General features: G+C 42.6%; 2 protein-coding genes across 3 annotated transcripts; one reads left to right on the forward strand and one right to left on the reverse strand.

The window, feature by feature from the left end:
• Positions 1–46: 46 nt before the first annotated feature.
• Positions 47–2,924, reverse strand: orc6 (origin recognition complex, subunit 6). The gene is made up of 7 exons (XM_035417853.1): positions 2,767–2,924; positions 2,389–2,515; positions 2,095–2,258; positions 1,800–1,889; positions 1,456–1,565; positions 637–723; positions 47–427 (listed from the first exon to the last, which is right to left on the reverse strand). The coding sequence occupies exons 1-7, from the start codon at positions 2,829–2,831 to the stop codon at positions 300–302; spliced, it is 771 nt and encodes a 256-aa protein (XP_035273744.1). The 5' UTR covers positions 2,832–2,924; the 3' UTR covers positions 47–299.
• Positions 2,925–3,165: 241 nt separating this feature from the next.
• Positions 3,166–21,882, forward strand: vps35 (VPS35 retromer complex component). Of its 2 annotated transcripts, none has more exons than XM_035417848.1 (17): positions 3,166–3,318; positions 5,045–5,143; positions 5,294–5,390; positions 5,979–6,102; positions 6,694–6,876; positions 7,748–7,961; positions 9,302–9,385; positions 9,825–9,934; positions 10,318–10,414; positions 10,570–10,718; positions 12,302–12,509; positions 14,535–14,690; positions 15,322–15,444; positions 17,020–17,199; positions 18,398–18,637; positions 19,780–19,923; positions 20,835–21,882. In XM_035417848.1, the coding sequence occupies exons 2-17, from the start codon at positions 5,129–5,131 to the stop codon at positions 21,012–21,014; spliced, it is 2,304 nt and encodes a 767-aa protein (XP_035273739.1). In that variant the 5' UTR covers positions 3,166–3,318; positions 5,045–5,128; the 3' UTR covers positions 21,015–21,882. The 2 variants fall into 2 exon arrangements, with proteins under 2 accessions (XP_035273739.1, XP_035273738.1); XM_035417847.1 differs by lacking the exon at positions 3,166–3,318 and adding an exon at positions 3,539–3,660.
• Positions 21,883–22,316: the final 434 nt, after the last annotated feature.

Genomic DNA, 22,316 nt, shown 5'->3' on the forward strand with positions numbered 1-22,316 from the left:
AAAAAAAAAAAAAGGGAATCGTTAACTAAACACTCACCATCTCGAGTTGCAATTGGAGATTTCACATCTTCAAAGGCTTTAACATGCACCATCATTGTACAAATTCATATATGGTACATTCCTGTCATCACTTAAGGAGGCAATACTACAATTTAACTATAATTGTCCACATTACAATTACCATCAAAGATCGGAAACTTTGCTACCCTCTAGAAGGTCAAACTTGGCACCTCCCCCATCAAACTCAAACAATGAACAAACTTTACAATTAACATAAAATGTACAAATTAAAAATAAATCTATGCATCCACTTTCTTGGCTTTGAGGGCATTTTCCAGAATTCTCCTCTTCCATTCTTCATAGTCCTCTTTCACACATTCCTCTGGGTCACATTTCTGTTTTTTTGGAGAAGCTGACAGCTCGTCCTCTGGTAGTTAAAAAAATAAAAAATAAATTAAATTAATTAATAAGCTATCTAATACTGCTACAAATTGTGCGAAATTCACAGACCACATCTGTTACAGTCAACATATTAAGCCATAGAACATACGGGAAAGGGGGGAAAAAAACATTTTCCTCCACACAGAAGCAACACAGCTAGCACTTAATCTGTACTTTTAAAAGGATTAATCCTACCTTGTTCTTCCTGCTCAATACGCTCTTGCAGTGATTTTGGCCTTTTCTGAAGAGTCCTTGATGGCACCTTAAGCGGAGGCCGCTCAACTACATTGGGGGGGGGGGGGGGGGATAAATAAAAAAAATCAACGAGGAATTTCATGGTGTCAGCATTTGGAACGCATTTGAAAAGCGCCTCGGGCCTTTAAGAGTAGTGCATTCTCCATGCACACAGGCGTGTGCACACACACTTGCAAATTTAAATACCTATTTATTTCAAATCAACATTCAGTTTACAACAAGATAAGAATGACAACACAGGGCTGCAATAATTTTAATTTTGTCAATACATTACCATTTTTAATTCCATTTTAGCACAGAATAATTTCTGTTGCAAGTAGCTGTGGTACAAGCAGAATAAACTCCAAGCTGTGCAGGTGCATGAAAATAAACCACTTAAAGATGGATAAAGAGCCCTTACTTTGCAGCAGGATTGTATAACCACTGACTTTATGATTTCATTTTATGTGCAGGACCCATTTGAAACAGGGGGCTGGTAACTGGGGCGGCAGTGTAGTATAAAGGCTAAGGAGCTGGTCTTGTAACCTAAAGGTTGCAGGTTTGATTCCCCAGTAGGACACTGCCGTTGTACCCTTGAACAAGGTACTTAACCTGCATTGCTCCAGTATATATCCAGCTGTATAATCAGATACAATGCAAGTCGCTCTGGATAAGAGCGTCTGCTAAATGCCTGTAATGTAACCCATGGAGACAGACCTAATGCACCGACACAGTTCCACGAACTGTCCACGTACACCCAGTAACAATAAGCAGACTTACTGCAGACTTCCTGCCCCAGCTTCTGCAGCTGGGTGCACAGCCGGTCGAAGATCCCCCTTTTGGCTCCCGATGAGGCTGCCATTTTCTTGTTCACTTTGATTTTCATGCATCTGCAGACAAATAAATAAAAAGCATCAAGGATCACTGCGTGCCCTCAAGTCTGAATTCCCCAATACAAAAGCCACTGTGCGCCTGGACACATTATTAGTAGGCCAACCATCCTTCCACACCATTTATCGGTACATTCATGTGCTAGTGTAGCATTTTTTCTCCTGGATTAAACCAGACGATTAACCTTGACAGTAACATGACTGTAGCTCCCTGTTGGATGGTGCGACACTCACTTGCAGGCTGTGAATAGGGCTGCTGTTGTGAACAGGGGCTTTGATAGGTCTATGTCCAGCCTCTGGGCTTCAGGGAGACTCTCTTCATATCTGAAAGACAAAAATTCATTCAGTCATTCAATTCATTTAAATACACACACTGTTCCTGAATTTTGAAGCTCAGGAATGTAGGTCAGCCCCAGTGCCTGCTGGAAACTGCCTGTTGTTCAAAACGGATATGACTTAAGTATCCAGATGAGGTATCAGACAACTACTAGCACCAATAATCATTATTAAGCTACAGGAAATAGCTGACCTTTTCAGCATAATGGCGGCAGCCTTCACAGACTCGGTGCACCCATACTGCACGGCCAGGTCTCGGAGTCCCAGGTTTGATTCCAGGCCCAGCATACACTCCATAGATTTTAAATTGCTCTGATAAGTTCTCGTATTTAACCCAGACAGTTTAACGGCATATTCCTATTTGACAAGAAAAGGTGGACACAAGACAAAGTCATAAATATCATCAGGTTTCTTTGTTTCATTAGACAGCTAGCTAGCTAGGATGATGCACGTTACAGCAAGTATATAAACGTTGAAGCAATCTTACTTTGTCTAGGGGGAATCTCATGACCTTCGCGGCCAGATCGAGGCATATGACAGCTTTACTCGTCACTGTTAAGTTCCTGAGGCCGGTGCATTTGACTTGACACAACCTCATATATTCCTCTGCTTGGCTGCAAACACATTACAAAAGCGACACTTCAATAAGACATGTTAAGAGAGTTGTGTTCTTGATAAATGAAGAGTCGACGCTTTAACCTTCTCACGCAATGCTGCATTAGATTAATAGTAAAACATGTTTTACTGACTTCATGACTTTCCGACTCAGTTTAACAACTGATTAGCAAAACAGAAAGTTAGCTAGGTGATTTAGTTGTCTCAAACGTCGATCCAAACCAGTATAATTAAATAATTCGCCACTCACCTTATTATTTTTGTAGACGTTATACCCATCTTCCCCGCAAGTTTAATAAACATTCCCTTTTCCATTTCCAATCTTTACTGCCTGCTACTGCAGCCCGCTGACTAAGACCTTAGATTATAGACTAACACTCTTACCAGAGAATGAAATCTCGCGCCAAATTTAAGAAATACCACACCTACCCAATACGTTCATTGGTCGCCGAAGTTGTCTTATGCATAATCATCTATTTTTCGTTTGGTTAAAAAAGATGGTTCCCGCCGAGTACTGCTTCGCTATTGGACAAGAATGTCAGAAGGGGAGAGGATAAAGGGTTGCAAAACTGGTTGTGAGCAGAACTAAATATCACGTCATCAGTCTATTTCTGATAGATGTCAATGTTATGATAAATGTTACTGGAGAAGGGGCTGGGATTTCAACGTCCGGAGTCTGCTGCCAGTTTGTCCAACTTTCATTGTTACAGACATTATATACCACAGTTTAACAAAAAGTAGCTGATGCTATATAGGCGTACACCTATCGCCAACCAAATGCTCTTGATCAGACAAATGACAGGTAATGTTGATTACTGCAATACAAGAACAACATTTTAATGTTAAACCCGAATTTAGGTAAGTATTATTTTTAACGAAAGAAAGCATATCATAGCATATAATTTGATACAAATAAATGCACAACTGTGAGTCGACATCGCTGAGTGAAAGCCAGTGACGTCTGTTATTTCCCTCTGCCAATCTACATATTCTAACCAATGGGCGAATGAGTTCCACGCGTTTATTTTTTGCTCGACCAATGATCTGTGGAAAATGCGTAGCAAAGTAAACCGGCAATGGTCACATGATTAGGAACGCTTGACATGTTCTGGAGTATTTCCTGAAATAGACTTGGAAAAACATGGTAAGTACTAAGTATAAGAATAATCAGACTTAAATTATGCAAAATAACTAAGAGTAGGCAAAAGACGATCTTCTGTCTTCGGTGTCGTGCAATGCATGTTTACCGTTAATATCTACCACTTGGGTGGGTAGTACAAGGCCTAGCAAGCTAACGTAACTTTTAAAGTTATCTAGCTGGGTAGCCACATACTTGTTAGCATGTCTTTCCCCTCTTATTGTTTTTATTTTGCCTATTTCTGACTCATGATTGAGTAGTTATTTTTTTGCACGTGACTAATCTTGAGACAATTACTATTTAGTGGACGTTTTGACTGCAAGATGCTACATGCGAAATGCAGACAACCGTTTATAAACTAAAACATGACTTTGATTTATCTTGAATGTATTGTCCGTACATGGCCTTTATCTCACGTTTGTCTTGTTACAACATCCCGCAAGGTGTATTAGTAGCCTAATATTAATTGCCTAATGTTATTATTAGGCTATGTCAGACTTCCTGGTTTAAATAGTTAAATTCATTATCGTTTCAATACAATGAGCTGTCGGTCATCATCACGTGTTTTGGTGAGGCGTTGCTTGTCTGGCACATAAATATATGAGATTAAATATATGGAGTCAAGTATAGATGTGGAGTATAGCCTAAATTAATATACGTAGTTATTTTCATAACCTCTTTTCCTTATGTGAAGTGGACTAGCAGTTGCCAAATGGCACTTGGGTTTTTGGTACTGGGACTTTCTGTATGAATTTTGGTGCCAACATTTCCTTGAAGTATCCGATTTTCCACGAAGAAAAATTCTGTGAGGGAAGCATATTTGCTGCATCTTTCGGATCACAGATCCTTTTTGCAGGCAGAATGTCCTTTTATAAGCAGTTGGGCATATGGGTGCTTCCTTTAAGACTGGATTTGTTGAACCATACATTTTATGGACCGCATGCTGCTGTTTTATAATTTTTTATAGGATTTTGTTAATGCTGTAATGGCTATGCAATTTGTGTAGGCTTCAGTTATTTCTTTGTATGATAAGTACCCACTAAACTACACTGGCCCCCAGTGTAGCTTAGTGGGTAAGGAACTGGGCTTGTAACCGAAAGATCATAGGTTCAATTCCTAGGTAGGAACTGCCGTTGTACCCTTGAGCAAGGTACTTAACCCGAATTGTTTCAGTATATATCCAGCTGTATAAATGGATGCAATGTAAATCCTATGTAAAAAATCTTGTGTAAGTCGCCCTGGATAAGAGCGTCTGCTAAATGCCTGTAAAGTATAAACATTTCAGTAATCTTTATTTATTTATTTATTTATTTATTTATTTATTGCTGAATATGCTGTTTTAAAGCAAATGTCATATAAAACTTCAATCTTCCGTTGTGTGTTCTCTCAGCCAAGCACGCAACAGTCACCCCAGGATGAGCAGGAGAAGCTCCTTGATGAGGCTGTCCAGGGTGTTAAGGTTCAGTCCTTTCAGATGAAGCGCTGCCTGGTAAGGTCGCCCTCGGGGACCATCTTTCTGTGATCCATGCTCTTTGCCACCGGTCTTTTATTCTGTAATTTATCCACTTAGTTCTTCGTCACATTCGGTTTGTTTGGGTTTGTTTGTCCCCTGTCTTCATGACACGGTTCCTCTTTGCAGGACCAGAGCCAGCTGATGGATGCATTAAAGCATGCGTCGAACATGCTGGGGGAGCTGCGGACCTCCATGCTGTCTCCGAAGAGTTACTACCAGCTCTGTATCCTCATGCAATTGGAGCATACTGTGGTCAGCAGCTTGAAAATGAAAGAAAAAAAAAAAGTATTTTGTCCTCATTTGACTCCCAACAATGAAAGGTTTTTTCTGTCACATTGAAACCTGGTACTTTCCCTCAACAACTATAACAGTTCCAGACAGTGTTCCCCAGATCTACAGTATTAATCTTCTCTATAGATTTCCATATCAGTTTAGGAAGTTTTACATATTAAATATTATTCATTTATATATTTATACGTAGCAGATGCTTTGTAGAGCTTACAATCTTTACATAGTCTGTTTATACAGCTGGATATAAAATAATTCAGTTTTACCTTGCTAAATGGTACAGTGGAACAGTGCCCCACTGCAGAATTGTACCTTCAACCTTGGAGTTACAGGCCCAGTTCCCTAACCATTATGCTACATTGCTGCGATATTTGTTGCTGCAATGCAAGTTAAGTGAATAGCTTAGGTCAAGTCGAGCTCCATCACCACCATGAGTGCTATTGCAACGCTTGTTCCTTGCTGTATAAAATTAAATAACATTAAAATAAAATAAAAAGTTTTAATTCCTTGACTTCTGGCACAGACATGGCCATCTCGGACGAGCTGCACTACCTTGAGATCTTCCTGACAGATGAATTTGCCAAGGGGAGGAAAGTGGCTGATCTGTACGAGCTGGTCCAGTATGCTGGGAACATCATCCCCAGACTGTGAGCAGACTCTGGGTTCTGGCAGAAAAAGATCAGAGCCATCCCCTCCTCCTGCCACAAGTCCATAGTGGCCTTTGGTTTTCTAATCAATCAGATCTGAACGCACAGTAACATCTCAAGACCCATTTACACTCGTATGTGGAGGAGACCGAAATTACTGCTTCGCTGCTCAAATGTTCTCTTGCAATTTGTAATTTGGAAATAACTAGGACACTAATGAAGTACTGTGCAGGTGTCTGATCTAATTGGTGGCTCTATTCATCTAAATGAATAAAAAAAACCCTGAAAGGAAAAATATTAAACCTAGAATGAATGCACACAAAAATCCTATTTTTCCACCCTGTAATTAGATATAATTTTTTACGGTCTGTATAACAGTGGACCTACATTCTGTGTGCATTGCAGTGTGCTTAAGATTCTCAATTACACTTAAGGAATACGTGAATAAAAGAATATGGAATATTTCAATGGGAATATGTTCAAATTTCACACAATGGGCACATTTGCTTCATATTGCTTTGGCCTTTGAGATGTGCCAGTGCCTTTTGGGTGTGTCGTTTTTGACCCTTTGACCTCCCTGTGGTCTTTCAGCTACCTGCTGATCACGGTGGGCGTGGTGTACGTGCGGTCGTTCCCTCAGTCCAGGAAGGACATCCTGAAGGACTTGGTGGAGATGTGTCGTGGGGTCCAGCATCCGCTGAGGGGTCTGTTTCTCCGGAACTACCTGCTGCAGTGCACCCGGAACATTCTTCCCGACGACGGCGAGCAGCTCAAGTAAGACTTGCCCGCCGATGAGTCTCTCATAGCACTGACTCCCTGCCACCCAAATAGAGTGAAATATGAATACCCAGCACTGAGTGTCTGTATGGGACTCAAAATGACCCTCTATATGGCACTACTCCAGCACTGAGTCACTGTGTAGCACTACTCCAACCACAGACTTGTGTACTCAAATCACTTCGCACTAATACTGTTACAGAGACATGGTGGAGTGCTGTTTGCTAATATCATGAAAGAGACTACATGACATACTGTGTGCTTATACTGTGATAGAGAGGAGGTGCTGTGCCGTGTGCTTATACTGTGACAGAGAGGAGGTGATGTGCTATGTGCTTATACTGTGACAGAGAGGAGGTGCTGTGCTGTGTGCTTATACTGTGACAGAGAGGAGGTGATGTGCTGTGTGCTTATACTGTGATAGAGAGGAGGTGCTGTGCTGTGTGCTTATACTGTGACAGAGAGGAGGTGATGTGCTGTGTGCTTATACTGTGATAGAGAGGAGGTGATGTGCTGTGTGCTTATACTGTGACAGAGAGGAGGTGCTGTGCTGTGTGCTTATACTGTGACAGAGAGGAGGTGATGTGCTGTGTGCTTATACTGTGACAGAGAGGAGGTGCTGTGCTGTGTGCTTATACTGTGACAGAGAGGAGGTGCTGTGCTGTGTGTTTATACTGTGACAGAGAGGAGGTGATGTGCTATGTGCTTATACTGTGACAGAGAGGAGGTGCTGTGCTGTGTGCTTATACTGTGACAGAGAGGAGGTGATGTGCTGTGTGCTTATACTGTGACAGAGAGGAGGTGCTGTGCTGTGTGCTTATACTGTGACAGAGAAGAGGTGATGTGCTGTGTGCTTATATTGTGACAGAGAGGAGATGACGGGGGACATCAGTGACTCAGTGGACTTTGTGCTGCTGAACTTCACGGAGATGAACAAGCTGTGGGTTCGCATGCAGCACCAGGGCCACAGCCGAGACCGGGAGAAGAGGGAGCGCGAGAGGCAGGAGCTCCGCATCCTTGTGGGAACGAACCTGGTGCGGCTCAGCCAGCTGGATGGAGTCGACATGGACAAGTACAAACAGGTGTGTGTGTGTGTGTGTGCGTGTACATGTGTTCAGTCAGTGTGGACAAAGGCAAATGGGTCAGCTTTCTATGTGTATTCTGTACATGTTCTCTCAAACACCATACGCCCAATGGCCACTTTATTAGGTACACCTGATCGTTGATGCAAATAGCCTGCTCATCCAAACAATGAATCCTGTGGCTGCAACTCAATATATAAAGCCATGGTGAAGAGGTTTAATTTTTTGTTTGACCAAACATTAGAATGGCAAATGCATGATCTATAACTTTTTAAAGAAAAAACACAGTGAGTGGGAAGTTCTGTGGCAGACTTGTTCAGGCCAACAGAAAATGCTCAGATAACAGCTGTTCACAACTGTTGTGTGCAGAAGGGTGTCAGAGTGCACAACACATCAAACCTTGAAGCGGACAGGCTATAGCAGGAGAAGACCACATCGGGTTCCGCTCCTGTCAGCTAAGAACAGAAAGATAAGGCTACAGTGGGCACATTTATCACCAAAACTGGATGATTGGAAAAATGAATCCTGGTCTGATGAATCTGGATTTCTACTGCAACATGGAGATGGTAGGGACCGAATCAGGCGCAGGGTGGTGGTGAGAGGGAGAAAGAGAGAGAGGGGGAGCTTCAGACAAAACCACGTCTGTTTTCATGTTGCTTTCATCAAAGTAGGGACTTAAATTTCTTAAATGGATCTGGAGATCATGGACAATTATTCATCTGAACTTTGGCTGAATTAGCATTTTTCTAAGCCAACTGTTTTCGGTCAAATTGTCGGTTAAATTGTAGGTTAAATGAATGTTAATGAAGTTTAGTTTATAAGGCCAATCAAAGCAAACTCGTGCTTTCTTCTACCAGTTTTATGGTGAATGTCCTTTTCATGCATTATTCTAAATTAACCACTCTGGGAAAAGCTTTTCTGATGTTTAGATGTGTAGGCTGGCAAGACCCTCATGGCTAACTATAGGTCCTATTAAAAAATAAAAAAATGGAACATCAGATAAACTTGAGTGGAGCCTCCTGGAGTCTGGGAGCCTTTCTTTTATTGGATGTAAAGAAACAGACCCTCCTGCCACTTATGATGTGGCTGTATATCGTTTACCAACATGCTTTTATAAAAAAATCTTGTGAATCTCAGTTTTTGATTCAGGCTGAAAAATACTTCACTGTTCTGCATACAAGCTTTACCTGGATATGTGCTGAAGCCATTTCAAACCACTACATTATTCTGGATTATATATATTGCCTTTAGTATAGATTTTCAGAGTGTATGGTCGAATCCAAACATGTAAATCTATGTAACTTATAGTTTATGTCAGTGTCTTTGATTTTCCTTTCCAGGTGGTGCTGTCGGGAATCCTAGAACAAGTGGTCAACTGCGGTGATTCCCTGGCCCAGGAGTACCTTATGGAATGCATAATACAGGTATCATTTCACTCTGAAGCCTTTCAGGCTCTAGACACTGTGCTATAGCAGTAAAAAAAGGCCCACAGGATGCTGGGATATATGGCCAAAAGCATTGAGTATAAATCCAAGGAAGTTATACTTATCTTATACAATACATTTGTTTGACCACACTTGAAGCATTGTGTGCAGTTCTTGGGACTGTACTACAAGAAAGATATAGAGGCTCTGGAAAAGGTTCAAAGGAGGGTAACCAAATTGATTCCTGGTATGAAAGATAATAGTTATGAGGAAAGACTTAAAATGCATAATCTCTTCAAGATAAGTCAAAGGAGACTTATATTAGGGGTGATTTGATTGAGGCTTTTAAATTCAGAACAAAAAGGTCATGTTGAGTTTGTATGATCGTAGGCATCCTGGTCTTAATCCCTCTTCTGTATTTTTGAAAAAATTTGGTCAGGTGTTCCCAGATGAGTTCCACCTCCAGACCCTCAATCTGTTCCTGCGTTCCTGTGCAGATCTACACCAGAATGTCAACGTGAAAAACATCATCATCGCTCTCATTGATAGGTTCTGCATCACTGCAATCATGCTCTTTTATGAGGACAGTCTTAGAACTGTACATTTCTGTAATGCTATTTTGTTTAAGCGGACAACAGAAAATTTTGTATGTAATTTATGTGTAGCTTTACGTATGTAATACATCTGGATAATACACTTACAGAACAGTGCATCACTGTCGACATTCATTCATTCATTTATTTAGCTGGCACTCTTATCCCGAGGAACCTAAATCCACAGAAAAGTATTATTTGATTATATATTTGACAGGGACCTACTTCCTACTCTGGATGTTGCTTTGATGTTGTTAGAAAATGCTACAATCAGCTGTGCTGATATCACAATATAGCATACTGACAAACATTTTCAGATAATGGCAAATTCTTCCTCAGATTGGCGTTGTTTGCTCACAGAGAAGATGGCCCAGGCATCCCTTCAGATATCAAATTGTTTGACATTTTCTCACAGCAAGTAGCTACAGTCTTACAGGTAAGTGGATACCGTTGAAGTTGAGTACTTCATAGAATTGATTAAATGTTTCCAGGAGCTCCATTCTGAAATGTCACTTGCTGTAACTGGACCAAACCTTGAACTGACTTGTTAGCTCAATTTGTCATAGCGTGACCTTTTCACCCATTTTCCAGTCTCGACAGGACATGCCGGCAGAGGATGTGGTGTCTCTGCATGTTTCCCTCATTAACCTGTCCATGAAGTGTTACCCGGACCGCGTGGACTACGTTGACAAGGTCCTGGAGAGCACTGTGGAGATTTTCAACAAGCTCAACCTTGAACAGTAAGCACAGGTTGTGGCCTTGTGGTATCGACTGCAGTTTTCTGGAACAGGAAGAGAGAGGATCAGCCTTGTGTGTCACAACACTGAGCTGTGTACATCCTGTATCTTACAGGAAGTGCAGGGCTCCGCTTGGTGTGTCACGGGAAGTACGTGGTCCTGTGGGTGTTATGGGAAGTGTGGTTCCCTGCATTAGGAAATGAGTGGATCTGTCATGTGAGTTACAGGAAGTACAGGGCTCTGCTGAGTGTTACAGGAGGTGAGATGTTTGACCTTGTGATTTACATAAGCAAGGGGCTCAGCATTGTGTTTTACAGATAGTCAACATTTTGTCCCTCTGTGGTGGGTGTATTAAGCTCTGGGATGAGTTCATATTGAAGACTTTCATGCATCCTATTGAAGGGCTATTGAGACAGGTCAACATTTGTAATGCATCTTCACAAGTGTCATTAATTTACATGCATGCATTTTGTTGCCGGAAAGCTATGTTGAAGAAAGTTACTGTTTTCAATTTCAGGTTTTTTTTCAATAATTTTGTTGTTGAAGGAGGTTACTCTGGTTTATAGATACAAGCGGTCACAAGAATATTTTTGTATGGAACCTGACCTTAAATAGCCTAATAGCTATTTCCTTTCATGTACCGAAGAATTGGACACTGACATTCATTAGCGCTTTCCATTCATCGTGTTCTGTGGAAGATGAATAGAGAACAGCCTTTTTACAATTTTCGGCTCATGTTCTTTCCGCGTTTTTCACTTTTGTAGGCAGCGCAATTGTTTGTGCTGTTTGGACGTAATTACCTTAATGTCCACTCAGGTTGAGCTGAACATAGCCATTTCCTTCCTTGTGTATATCCCCACGACGCTGTGGCTCTCGCCGCGTACCAAGGTTTCTGATAGTTGATGTATTTAGTTCAATTAATAATGTATAGGCACCTTCTTCTTTCAGACTAATTGGTGCCTGCGAGGCAGGCATCGATGTGGCTTGTCTGTGAAGAATTAATGTCACGTCGTGTGTCATGATCAAAGCTGATGGAGCGACCGCTGTGGTCGTGCAGCGTAGAGCCACGGCTGTCTTTAATACCGGGCAGTCAGATCGGCTCCTGCTTTGATGGATCAGATGATCAGAAGAGATTAAATGCTGGAAATGTCTGGTTACTGCAGCGGTGGTTTGGATTCATTTTGTATTTCTCGCTCGGGTGTTACCACATGTGGTTGCGTATGAGTATATTGGCTCTGTGAAGAGAATGTCACATAAATGGCATCGGGTGCATTTCTCAACAGAATTCAAATGAGCTCGCATGGGTTTGCGTTTGGGACTTTATATTTAAGTTTGGATAATCCCAGCTCTTTCTGTCTTCCCTTGATGAAAATGACCTTTTCGGGCAAGTTGTTTGTGCTGTGTTCTGAAGACAGAAATAGTCCTATGAAATGCAGGGCAACAGCCCCCGAGTGCATTTATGCTGAAAACACAGAATATAAAACCTGAACAAATACCCAAGCTACATAAAGCATTGTACACTGGACAGGTGTACTTGCTACTCATTCTTTCTCCCTCTGAAGCCATTAACTTCATTTGCCCTTCAGCGTCGCGACCAGCAGTGCCGTATCCAAAGAGCTGATGCGTCTGCTGAAGATCCCGGTGGACACCTACAACAACGTCCTCGCCATTCTGCAGCTCAGGCACTTCCACACGCTCTTCCAGTGCTTCGACTACGAGTCCCGCAAGAGTATGAGCTGCTACATGCTGAGCAACATCCTGGACTGCAGCACGGAGATTGTGGGCCAGGATCAGGTGAGTGGGTACAGAAAGATGTGTGAAAAGCCACGCCTGGGTCTAATTTTGGCTTTTGATGTCCCGCCAGACATTTGAAGATGGTGACTTTCACTAGCTCTGATCAATTAGAAGTAGTGATTGATGAAAGATATTTCACATGTTATTTATGGAGAAGTTTTGCTTGAAGTCTTCTTTACTACTTTTTTGCTTTTAATTGGGAGACTTGGGAATTTCTCTTTCAGTCAAATGTATAAAATACTAATAATACATTTAGCTCCTTCACACATCCCAAGGATACAGTTTAATATGTGGTCAGCCCAAATGGCCAGTGCACTTGGCAGATTCCTCAGCAGCCCTTTGAAAAGAAGGAATCATTATCCATCTTTTTTCAATGGTATGATGAGGATGGGAAGTTGAAAAGTGGTGTTTGATGCTGAGGTGGATACACAAGCAACTCAACAGTTTTCCCAAACCAAAGCGGTACATAATGTCCAGTGGCAGGAACGGTCTATAAATGAGCAATAAATAAATAATATAACACAATTTCACAAATATGCCTTTTTCCTTTTCTCTCATTTTACATGTTTAGTCTCCTAATTCTCTCTCTTGTGATTTTCAATCCAATTCAATTCAATTCAATTCAATTTGTATAGCCCTTTTTACAGAGACCCTGTCACAAAGACTCTTTAACAAAATAGGAAATGGGAAAAATTAGCCAAGGCTGAATCACCAAAAATGCAGCAAATGAATAAAAAAAACAGTGGTGAGAAAAAACTCCCTGGTGGGATGAAATCTCTGGGAGGAAAGAGGGTATGGAGGGGGGGAGCTGATTCTCTGCTGGTCAATATGTTGTCAATAGTTTTCTTCTGTGCTTCATTTTTAAAATTCTTTATTTGCCTATTTTGATGGATTTTAAAGCTTTTAAAGGCTGAAGCGCATGTCTATCTCTCTGGACAAGGCTTATATACAGTTGTGCCCGGCTCGGTTAGGCCATAACAAAGAAGGGGAGGTCCACACGGTAGCAACAGTTTTCTTATCAAAAGTTTTTTAAACTAAATGAAAAATCAAGAAATGGAGTGTGGAATCAGTAATCAGGAAGCGTATGCATGTGTGGATGCAATGAAAACAGTATGGTGTGTGTAGGTGTTGAAGGGTGCAACAAACAAAGAAAAACCAAACAAAATGGAGGTGCCCAGGCACCAGCTGGCCGGAGAGTCGGGAGAGAGCCCAGTCAGCTACAAGCAGGCCTTTCATGCCTTCTCCCCCATAGGTACAGCTAATCAAGGGCGGAGCCAGTCGCTCAAACTGGCTCCTACGGCACAGGACTTTAAAGAGACAGAACAGGGAGTTACAAACAGGAAGTTCTAGACAAACAGGGAGGGCAGACGGCCAGGGCCATCACAGTGACTCTGTTGCTACCATTGAGGAGGAACTACATTTACAATTTTTACTAATGCAGATGTACTGGAAAATGTATTTTTGACAATTCTAAATTGAACTCAAGGTCTATTATCTTCCAATCTCCTCTGCACATAGAAGCAAAACTTGTGTACATTGTTGTGAAAAAGTATTTGCCCGCTTCCTTATTTCCATTACTGTTGCATATTTGTCACTCCAGAATGGTTCCAGATCTTTAGACAAAACATTCCCTGTGTAAACACAAAACACATTATTAAGTTTAAAGGGACGATTGCTTTTTCATGATATGGATGTTTGATTGCGTTTTTCATTGAGGTATGTGTTTTGTATTTACTCAGTTTTCATTTGTCTATTACAGGAGCAAATATTTTCTCACAGCACTGTAAATGATTTCTCAGAATTTCAAGTACATACATTACACATTTGCCTCAGGTCATTACCTGCCAGTCCATTTTCTCTTTGGTAGTAGTAGTGTCTTGACATGGTACCAAATGAAGACTTACCCCATGTACTGCCAGAGTCTACCACCATTTTTAGGTTGTTTCATTAATTAACAGCAAAATCACTACCTGGTTTTTGTCGTAGTATGGATCGAATGAGATCGATTTCTCTTTCTGTCTCAAGGTTGAGACCATCTTGAGCCTGGTATCAACACTGATCCAGGATCAGCCAGACCAGCCAGCAGAGGACCCAGACCCAGAAGATTTTGCTGAAGAGCAGAGCCTGGTTGGCCGCTTCATTCACCTCTTGCGCTCTGATGACCTGGACGAGCAGTATCTGGTAAAGAAAGCTTACGAATGCTCAGATTGACAGCTGGCAAACATTAACATAAATTCATGGGAGGATTGTGACCAGGGCCATTACCAGCACCTAAATAAAACGCTGAGGATGAAGAGATTCGGTGGGGGCGGTGGGGTGAGGTAGGGGGTGATGGCGGTTAGACTAAGGCATGTTCTTTTTACCCCTAATAAATTTCATTTGATTGCAGATGTATTTTACTTGAATACTGTAGCCTATATATGCCTCTATTTTTGGCTTCAATTTGAGAAAATATTAAATGAATGGAATTAAATCTATGCTTTAAAAAAATACCCAGTGGCCTTGATTGTGATTGTGATATACGCTTGTGAGGAACTTGCTCTTGGAAACTTGCTGCCGGTTGCTGTTGATTATAAAGTGAGATGTGCTTTGAGACGGCACCACCCCATAGGCTACTTGGTGACTCACGCTCATTCACAAACTATTACATTCTGTCGACCCCAAATTTAGTTGATTTCAGCCAGAGCCTTTTCTATTATGGCAATGGGAGACCCTCATAGAACAAATTGCCCCGCTGCGTCACGACTTAATATAATTTTGTTTTGTTATCACGCCCTCAGACCAGCTTTTAATGGCCCTCCTCCCTCTTCAGATTTTGAATACGGCCAGAAAGCACTTTGGTGCCGGCGGGAACCAGAGAATTCGGCACACGCTTCCGCCGCTGGTGTTTGCAGCGTACCAGCTGGCCTTCCGCTACAAGGAGAGCTCCGAAACGGTACACTCCTTTTCACCTCTGTCCTCTGTGTGTTCCTTTTGATGTCTCCCCTTCAAGCTCTTAAGCCACTTAAAACAGCCCTCGCCTTTCGGATGAGAGGGGCGCAACTGTTGCCACGCAATTCAGCATTACTCCACTACCTTTCTGTAGTCTAAGACCGGATTAGTCATTTACAAAGAAGGAAGTGCTTCTTTCCGTTTAAAAATAGGAAACGCACAATTTTGATTCATGGGAACAGGACACATGTTCCACAGTGGACAAACAAGTGAAAGCCCACCCTGGTTTGATGCCTCAACAAATACTGTAAAATTGGCAACACTGATTGTGAGTAGTATCATTGGAAAATTTAAGGAGCGTGAAAAAAAAATGGCTGCGGTTGGAAGGTACTTTATATTGATTTGGAATGTTGTTTGTGCCTGTTAGTGTAGTGAGCTTCGTCTTATCTGTACATATTGTGAGTTGAAACATGAATCGAGAAAAAAAGTGTTCTGTTCCCACAGTTTTGGTCCTTTTTAGTCCACCCTCCTTTTTAAAAAAACTTTTTTTCAGAGGGGTAGAAAGCAGAAAGCGTAACAGATAGAAAAGCACAGCTGAGATAGCGCCCTGGCAGGAAACAAACCCCTACCTATGTAGGGGGAATCTCATAGGGCCAGGAGTCGCCCGCCCTATTGACTATATCACATGCACTGTTGCCAAGTCCAAGTTTCGGTTTGTGTTTTTTTGGGGCTTCTTTTAAAAAAATCTGACTGTAAATATAAGAAGCGATCTCCACATTCATGGTTCCTATGGCTTAATGGCACGGTCGAACTTGTAAATGTAGTTGTTACCCAGTAAGCACACAGGGTAACGATTGTCACAGTGTCTGCACGATGAAATCAAATTCATGGGTGACATAGTATTTAGAGCGTATATAGCTATTCTCCCCAGGACTGCAATCGCTCCCACACCCCCACCCTCCATTTGCTAGTGCTCTAACCCCCCCCCCCCCCCCCACCCCTCACCTGGTTCACAACTGCCACCCTAACCACCCCCCCCAACCCCCCACCCCCTGGTGCTCAATTGCCCTTCCAGTTCTTTAGAGCTTGTTTCTGACGACGAAGCCGCGTAATTGTCTTTGAGAAATCAGAATGTCAGTCTTAATGAGCATGCAATTATGTGAAGTCAGAGAATTAGGATTAACAAAGTACATGGTGTGAAGCCATGCAGGAAAAGTACTGTGTGCTGAAATACCATGCTTTCAACAACTGAAGCCATTTTTCTCCAGGCAGGTGTGCTTCGCATAACAGTAAATTTTGTACATGTAAGTTGCAGAGGGGAATTTCTTTGAAAAGTGCACACATTTAAATTGTTTGAATTACCTATGTGAACCTAGCTGGCTTGGAGTACACATCCTACAATCCATCATAGGTCACTCATTCGCATGTGTTTACACTGGGGGGAAGGACATTGGCTGCCTTCTGTGGTATGACCCCGTTGGTTTATGGACCCCAACCTTTTAGGTGCCAGGGTGGACTTGCTAACCAAAAGGGCACATATATTGTATGCATGTTCTTTTTTTGTTGTTGTACTTTTCAGGATGACAAGTGGGAGAAGAAATGCCAGAAGCTTTTCTCCTTCGCCCACCATACCATCGGCGCGTTGATCAAAGCTGAGCTGGCCGAGCTGCCCCTGCGGCTCTATCTCCAGGGTGCGCTGGCGGCTGGCGCCGTCGGCTTCGAGAACCACGAAGTGGTGGCCTACGAGTTCATGTCACAGGTAATGGGGACAGCGCCCCCCCTCCCCTGATGGCATCCATGTGTGTTGTGTTGTGTGAGTGAACCGACAGTGTCTTGGCGTATTCTGTATGTGGGTGTACGCCATCCACCTGGCACTGAATCCAAACTGTGTCCACAGGGCCCTGCATAGTGACTGTGTCTCGTTGTGCACCAGTGTTCCCCTGTGGACATGTTGCAAATGAAGCACTCTCCAAGGACTCTGACTGCGAGTGGAGAAAAAAAGAGATGGTTGACAGCAGGGTATATTTTGGAGGAGAGCATAAGCTTGGCTGCTCTTTCTCGAATCGAGGGAGGCTGCGGTGATTAACTCGGCTTAAAGCACAGGCGCGCTATGCAAGATTTTTAGAATTGCTGTGGTCCTTTGTTTACAATCGAAGCAGTCTCCTCCTCCATCCTTAACCTGCCCACTCGCTTCAGTTGAGGACAAGAAACACCATTGAGCACAGAAAGCGTAGTTGGCTGGATAACTAGAGGTAGAATTACTTACCAACTCCTTGTCGCTTTTCATCTCCTTGGTGAATTTTGATTGCTGCAATCGAGGAAAAGCAATTCCAAAGCTGACTCCAAATTCTGATGTTTTTTGAACAAGCCCTGTTGGGTTGTTGTTTGTCTTTGCTGTAGCCTACTTGTGCTTCTTCCACTCTGCCATTGCAGTAACTTGCTAGCTAGCTACAAATGCTCTGCTGAAACCTCATCCCACCCGACAGCTCTGTAGCCACATCCACCCATAGATAACACTGAGCATGTTTTTTGAAAAACAATTTTATGTAAGATTTTCAACGTAATCCTGCATATCATGCCTTTAAAACACAATGAAACATTCAAAATGTCCAAATTACACAAATACCATTGGTATGTGATTTCATATGCTGGCCAGTAGGTTTGCCCTGCTTGCTTTTTGTGAAACCAAAGGCCACATAAATAAAACAAGATAAAAAAAAAAGTGCCTCATCTCAAGACAGAATTCATGTGACTCGGAATTCAATGGGACATATCTAGACTTAACCCAGAATGCACATCTATCGTATCCCACTTAAGTCACCCAAGCCAGGGTGCACGGAGGGAAAATAGTGCTTCATTTACGTGGATATTCCAGTGAAGTGAATATGTCTATTGCCAAGACTGGACCTAAAGTGCATTTGACTGAATCTGGCATTTCCTGTTTGGCCCTTTTCCAGGCCTTCTCCCTGTACGAGGATGAGATCAGCGACTCCAAGGCCCAGCTGGCGGCCATCACGCTGATCATCGGTACCTTTGAGAGGACCCGCTGCTTCAGCGAGGAGAACCACGAGCCGCTGCGGACCCAGTGCGCGCTGGCTGCCTCAAAGCTGCTGAAGAAACCTGATCAGTGCCGGGCCGTCAGCACCTGTGCGCATCTCTTCTGGTCCGGGTGCAACACTGACAACAACGGAGAGGAAGTACGGTTCCACCTTGCAGCCGGTTATGAGAATGCTCCTGGTTATATCACAATAATATACCTAGCTACTTTTCTAAGATTCTAAGAGTACTGCTGAGAAAATTCTATTTTTTTCAAACTATAGTTTTTTTTGCAAACTATTGCTACAATAAAAGTGGGGGGAAAACAAAAATACTGAGTAGCACAAAGCAAACTATTGCTGAGAATTTAAAGCAGAGATAGAAAAGATCTCTAAATGTGTTTATGTCTGCAGAAGGTCACAGGCCATACTCTGCTTGCAGGGTGACTTGAGGCATATAAACTTCTAAGTCATTCGCAGCCTACAATTTGGTGTAGTACATACCCCTGACCATGAGAAGTCTGGACAGCTGTTTCCAGTTTTTATTTTTTTTAGGCATGTCGTACAAATATTGGCAGAGCACTGGTAAAATAGCAGAAATGATAGGGGTGGGTAATTACCATTCAACTGAGATTGCGGGTGGTGGAGTACGAATCCTGATTATGAAGCTCCCTGAGATTTCTCCCCTGATGTTCTTTGTTCCTCTGATTGACAAGAGCTGTGTGTGTGTGTGTGTGTGTGTGTATTCATATGTGGGTACACTTGCATCTGTGTTTATGTGTGTATGCAGGAGTTTGCATGTGAGGGGCTGTGCATGTATGCGTTTGTGTGCTTGTGAGCATATGTGTGAAAGAGAGAAAAGGATTTCGCTCCGTAAGTGATGTCAAAGTCAAATTAATTGGAGTAATGTAGAAGGCTGCAGTCTGTCTCCTGCACTGGTTCTGAATGTGTCCGTATCACTGTTTCGGATCTCTGTTTTCATCATTTTAAGGACAACGTCACTTTGGCCTTGGCAAAGTGAAGTCTTCATAAGAAGAGAAGGCGGTAAAGCCCAAATCAGACATGAGCCATTAGCACATCTGTTCATATTCATACAATAAAAAAGTAAAAATTGTGTTTATTTATACTATTTATAAAATGACATTATACTATATTATGTGCTATTTACACCATATTCTATTAATATTTATACTGTTTCTGTATTGTCATTGTGTATTTAAACTGAAACTATTAAAACTATATTTAAACTGCTGGGTTTTTAACGGATCACCCCCCGCCCCCCCCCCACTCCCTTGTCTTTGCAGATCCGCGATGGGAAGCGTGTCACGGAGTGTCTGAAGAAAGCTCTGAAAATCGCTAACCAGTGCATGGACCCCTTGTTACAGGCCCAGCTCTTTACTGAGGTCCTGAACAGATATGTTTACTTCTACCAGAAAGGGAACGAAGTGGTAAGGCTATTTATGCAGTCTTTTATTTTTTATTAATTTGGATGTTTAATTTGGATGTTTTCAACTGGGCATGGGGAGAACGTTCCATTCTGAGCAGACGTTATCCACCCACCATGGGTTGGGGGGGGGGGGGGGGGGGGGTTGTTGGCTTCTGCCACTGATTGAACTGGGGTTTTTTTTTTTTCCCGGCCCATGAACCTCCATTTCTGTGTTCTGAACTTCCTGTTCCTGCCGTCATTATCGGCGAGGTATTTTTAGCTGTGGCACTGGAAGGGGTCTGAAATAATGAGGAGCCCTCCAGGTATAATGACAGCAGATGCTCTTGACCCATACGTGGAAGGCCGTAACAGGGCTCTTTCAACACCGGGGGAATGCACTGCTTACACATGTTTACGTGTGTTTCCATGACGGTGGCTGCAGTACAGGCCCTGCAAAGCATCAGCAGAGAGGATACTCACCACCTGGTGATGTCTATGGGTCACAGATTTCACATTTCGCAGTCATTGCTTGTAAAGGATATGCATCAAATTACTGAACATGACTACTGTCATTTACATAACAGTAATATGTCTCAAACATTATGGTGCCCTGAAATGGGGAGGCTATGTATTAAAAGTGCTATAATTTCTACATGGCGAAACCAAAGTTTATAAAAATTCTCTGAAATCAAAGCTGAAAAAGTGCACTTGAACCACATGTGAATTGTTGATTTAAATCTAAAATTTAGTACAGAACCAAATCAAGAAAAAAAAAAATGCATAATGGAGTTCGTTGTATGTTTAAGCAGTGTGCAACTGTGCAGCTGTGTACATCCATCGAGAGCATAAAACATTTTCAGGTGTACACACTGGCAAAATGTTTATAGCTCTAGTTATAGTTTCCTGTGACAAAACTTCCCTTGTTCTCTCCAGGTGACAGTCCAGGTTCTTAACCAGCTCATTCAGAAGATTCGGGAGATCCTCCCGAATCTGGAGGCCAGTGAGGAGATGGAGCAGATTAACTGGCACTTCCGCAACACGCTGGAACACCTGCGGCTGCAGCAGGAGACGGCCGTGGCCGATGGCCCGGTGTATGAGGGCCTGGCCCTCTAGAAATTGCCAATTATGGCAGAATATTCTGTCCAGTGCAAAAAATACTTTTTTTTCTTCTGATATTTCTCCTTTCTGTGTGACAAAAAAAATGCCTTGCCACCCCAGGGTAGTGATTTCTGTTTAAGAACAGAAGGTTCACCAGATTTTTAAAAAATCCAACTTTACCTTGGAAAATATGGCAGATGTTGCCATAGAAATACAAGCACTCGCACCCCCTTCCTTGCTTTCCAAGCCTGCCCTGTTATTATTGCCAAAAGAACTTTGCACTCCTGCGGTCAAATTGGATGTCGCTGGACATGTACGGCTGTGTTGGCGGCCCCCATTTTCTGCTCCAGAGTCTGCACTTTCTGTGCACGGTCGCTGTGTTGTGTGGTGAGTGGGCAAGGTGAAACGCACTCTTCAGAAAGGAACATTCGCTTGCGTTTCTGGGACAGCAGGAACATTACCCACCTAGCACATCCAGTGTTTGCCGTTAATATTGTGTGGCAGAGGCCATTCGCTGCACACCAAGGCTGCATTGAGAAACGGCTGGGCGGAAGAATGAATGAGGTACACTGTGAATGAGCGGTGTACTTCTGGGGTTACGAGTGTTCTCACCACCATGAATGGTGGAATACAGATGGCCTGGGAAGGCCTTTTATTTCTGAATATGTTTAGCCTAAAAAAAGATTATTCCCCCGCTTTAAAAAAATAATTTCTTTTTGTATTATTGTAAATTGAAAAATCAAAAATGAATAAAATAATCATAATAATTTCACAAATCATTTGGAGAAATAGCCACGGGTTTTTATTAATGCTGATTTCTCCCTGGGATAGGTGTTTTATTAAGTGAGCGGCCTTAATAAAGTATGAATATGTATTAACATCATATTTCCATTTCACAGCAGCTTTAATGGTATTTAAAAAAATGAATTTGATGCCCGGCGTGGGGCTGAGCGGGTCCAATTTCCACCTTGGAATGGCCAGCAATCTACAACCGCTGCCGATTTGGGAGAGTGTAGACATCCGTGGCTCTCCTGAAAAACACACTGTGTCGCCAGCTGCTTCTTTTCACACCACAGACTACAGCTAAGCTTGTATACAGTGGAGTCGGAGGAAAACCTTTTATAATCAACTAACGTAGTCTGCGTGCAACTCGACCTGCGGGAGTCGCTAGATATTAATGAGACGTGGCCCCCTAACCCTAACCCCCCATACCCTGGGTGACGCAATCACCAATTGCGCATCACCCTGTGGAGCTACCGGCCACTGGCCGAGATTGGGGCTCACGCATGCACCACAGTGTGGTGCCTTAACAGAATA

Source organism: Anguilla anguilla, chromosome 5, assembly GCF_013347855.1.
Source record: "Anguilla anguilla isolate fAngAng1 chromosome 5, fAngAng1.pri, whole genome shotgun sequence".
Lineage (NCBI taxonomy): Eukaryota > Metazoa > Chordata > Actinopteri > Anguilliformes > Anguillidae > Anguilla > Anguilla anguilla.

What these genes read in the sequence shown, in the direction of transcription:
- vps35 (XM_035417847.1), top strand. An exon ending in AAGTAGCTACAGTCTTACAG is followed by an intron (nt 10,415 to 10,569) that starts GTAAGTGGATAC and finishes CCCATTTTCCAG; the next exon opens with TCTCGACAGGACATGCCGGC. An exon ending in CTGACAACAACGGAGAGGAA is followed by an intron (nt 18,638 to 19,779) that starts GTACGGTTCCAC and finishes TTGTCTTTGCAG; the next exon opens with ATCCGCGATGGGAAGCGTGT.
- orc6 (XM_035417853.1), bottom strand. Translation starts at nt 2,831, where the DNA reads ATGGAAAAGGGAATGTTTATTAAACTTGCGGGGAAGATGGGTATAACG. An exon ending in TGAGATTCCCCCTAGACAAA is followed by an intron (nt 2,259 to 2,388) that starts GTAAGATTGCTT and finishes CTTGTCAAATAG; the next exon opens with GAATATGCCGTTAAACTGTC. An exon ending in GCTGGGGCAGGAAGTCTGCA is followed by an intron (nt 724 to 1,455) that starts GTAAGTCTGCTT and finishes CCCCCAATGTAG; the next exon opens with TTGAGCGGCCTCCGCTTAAG.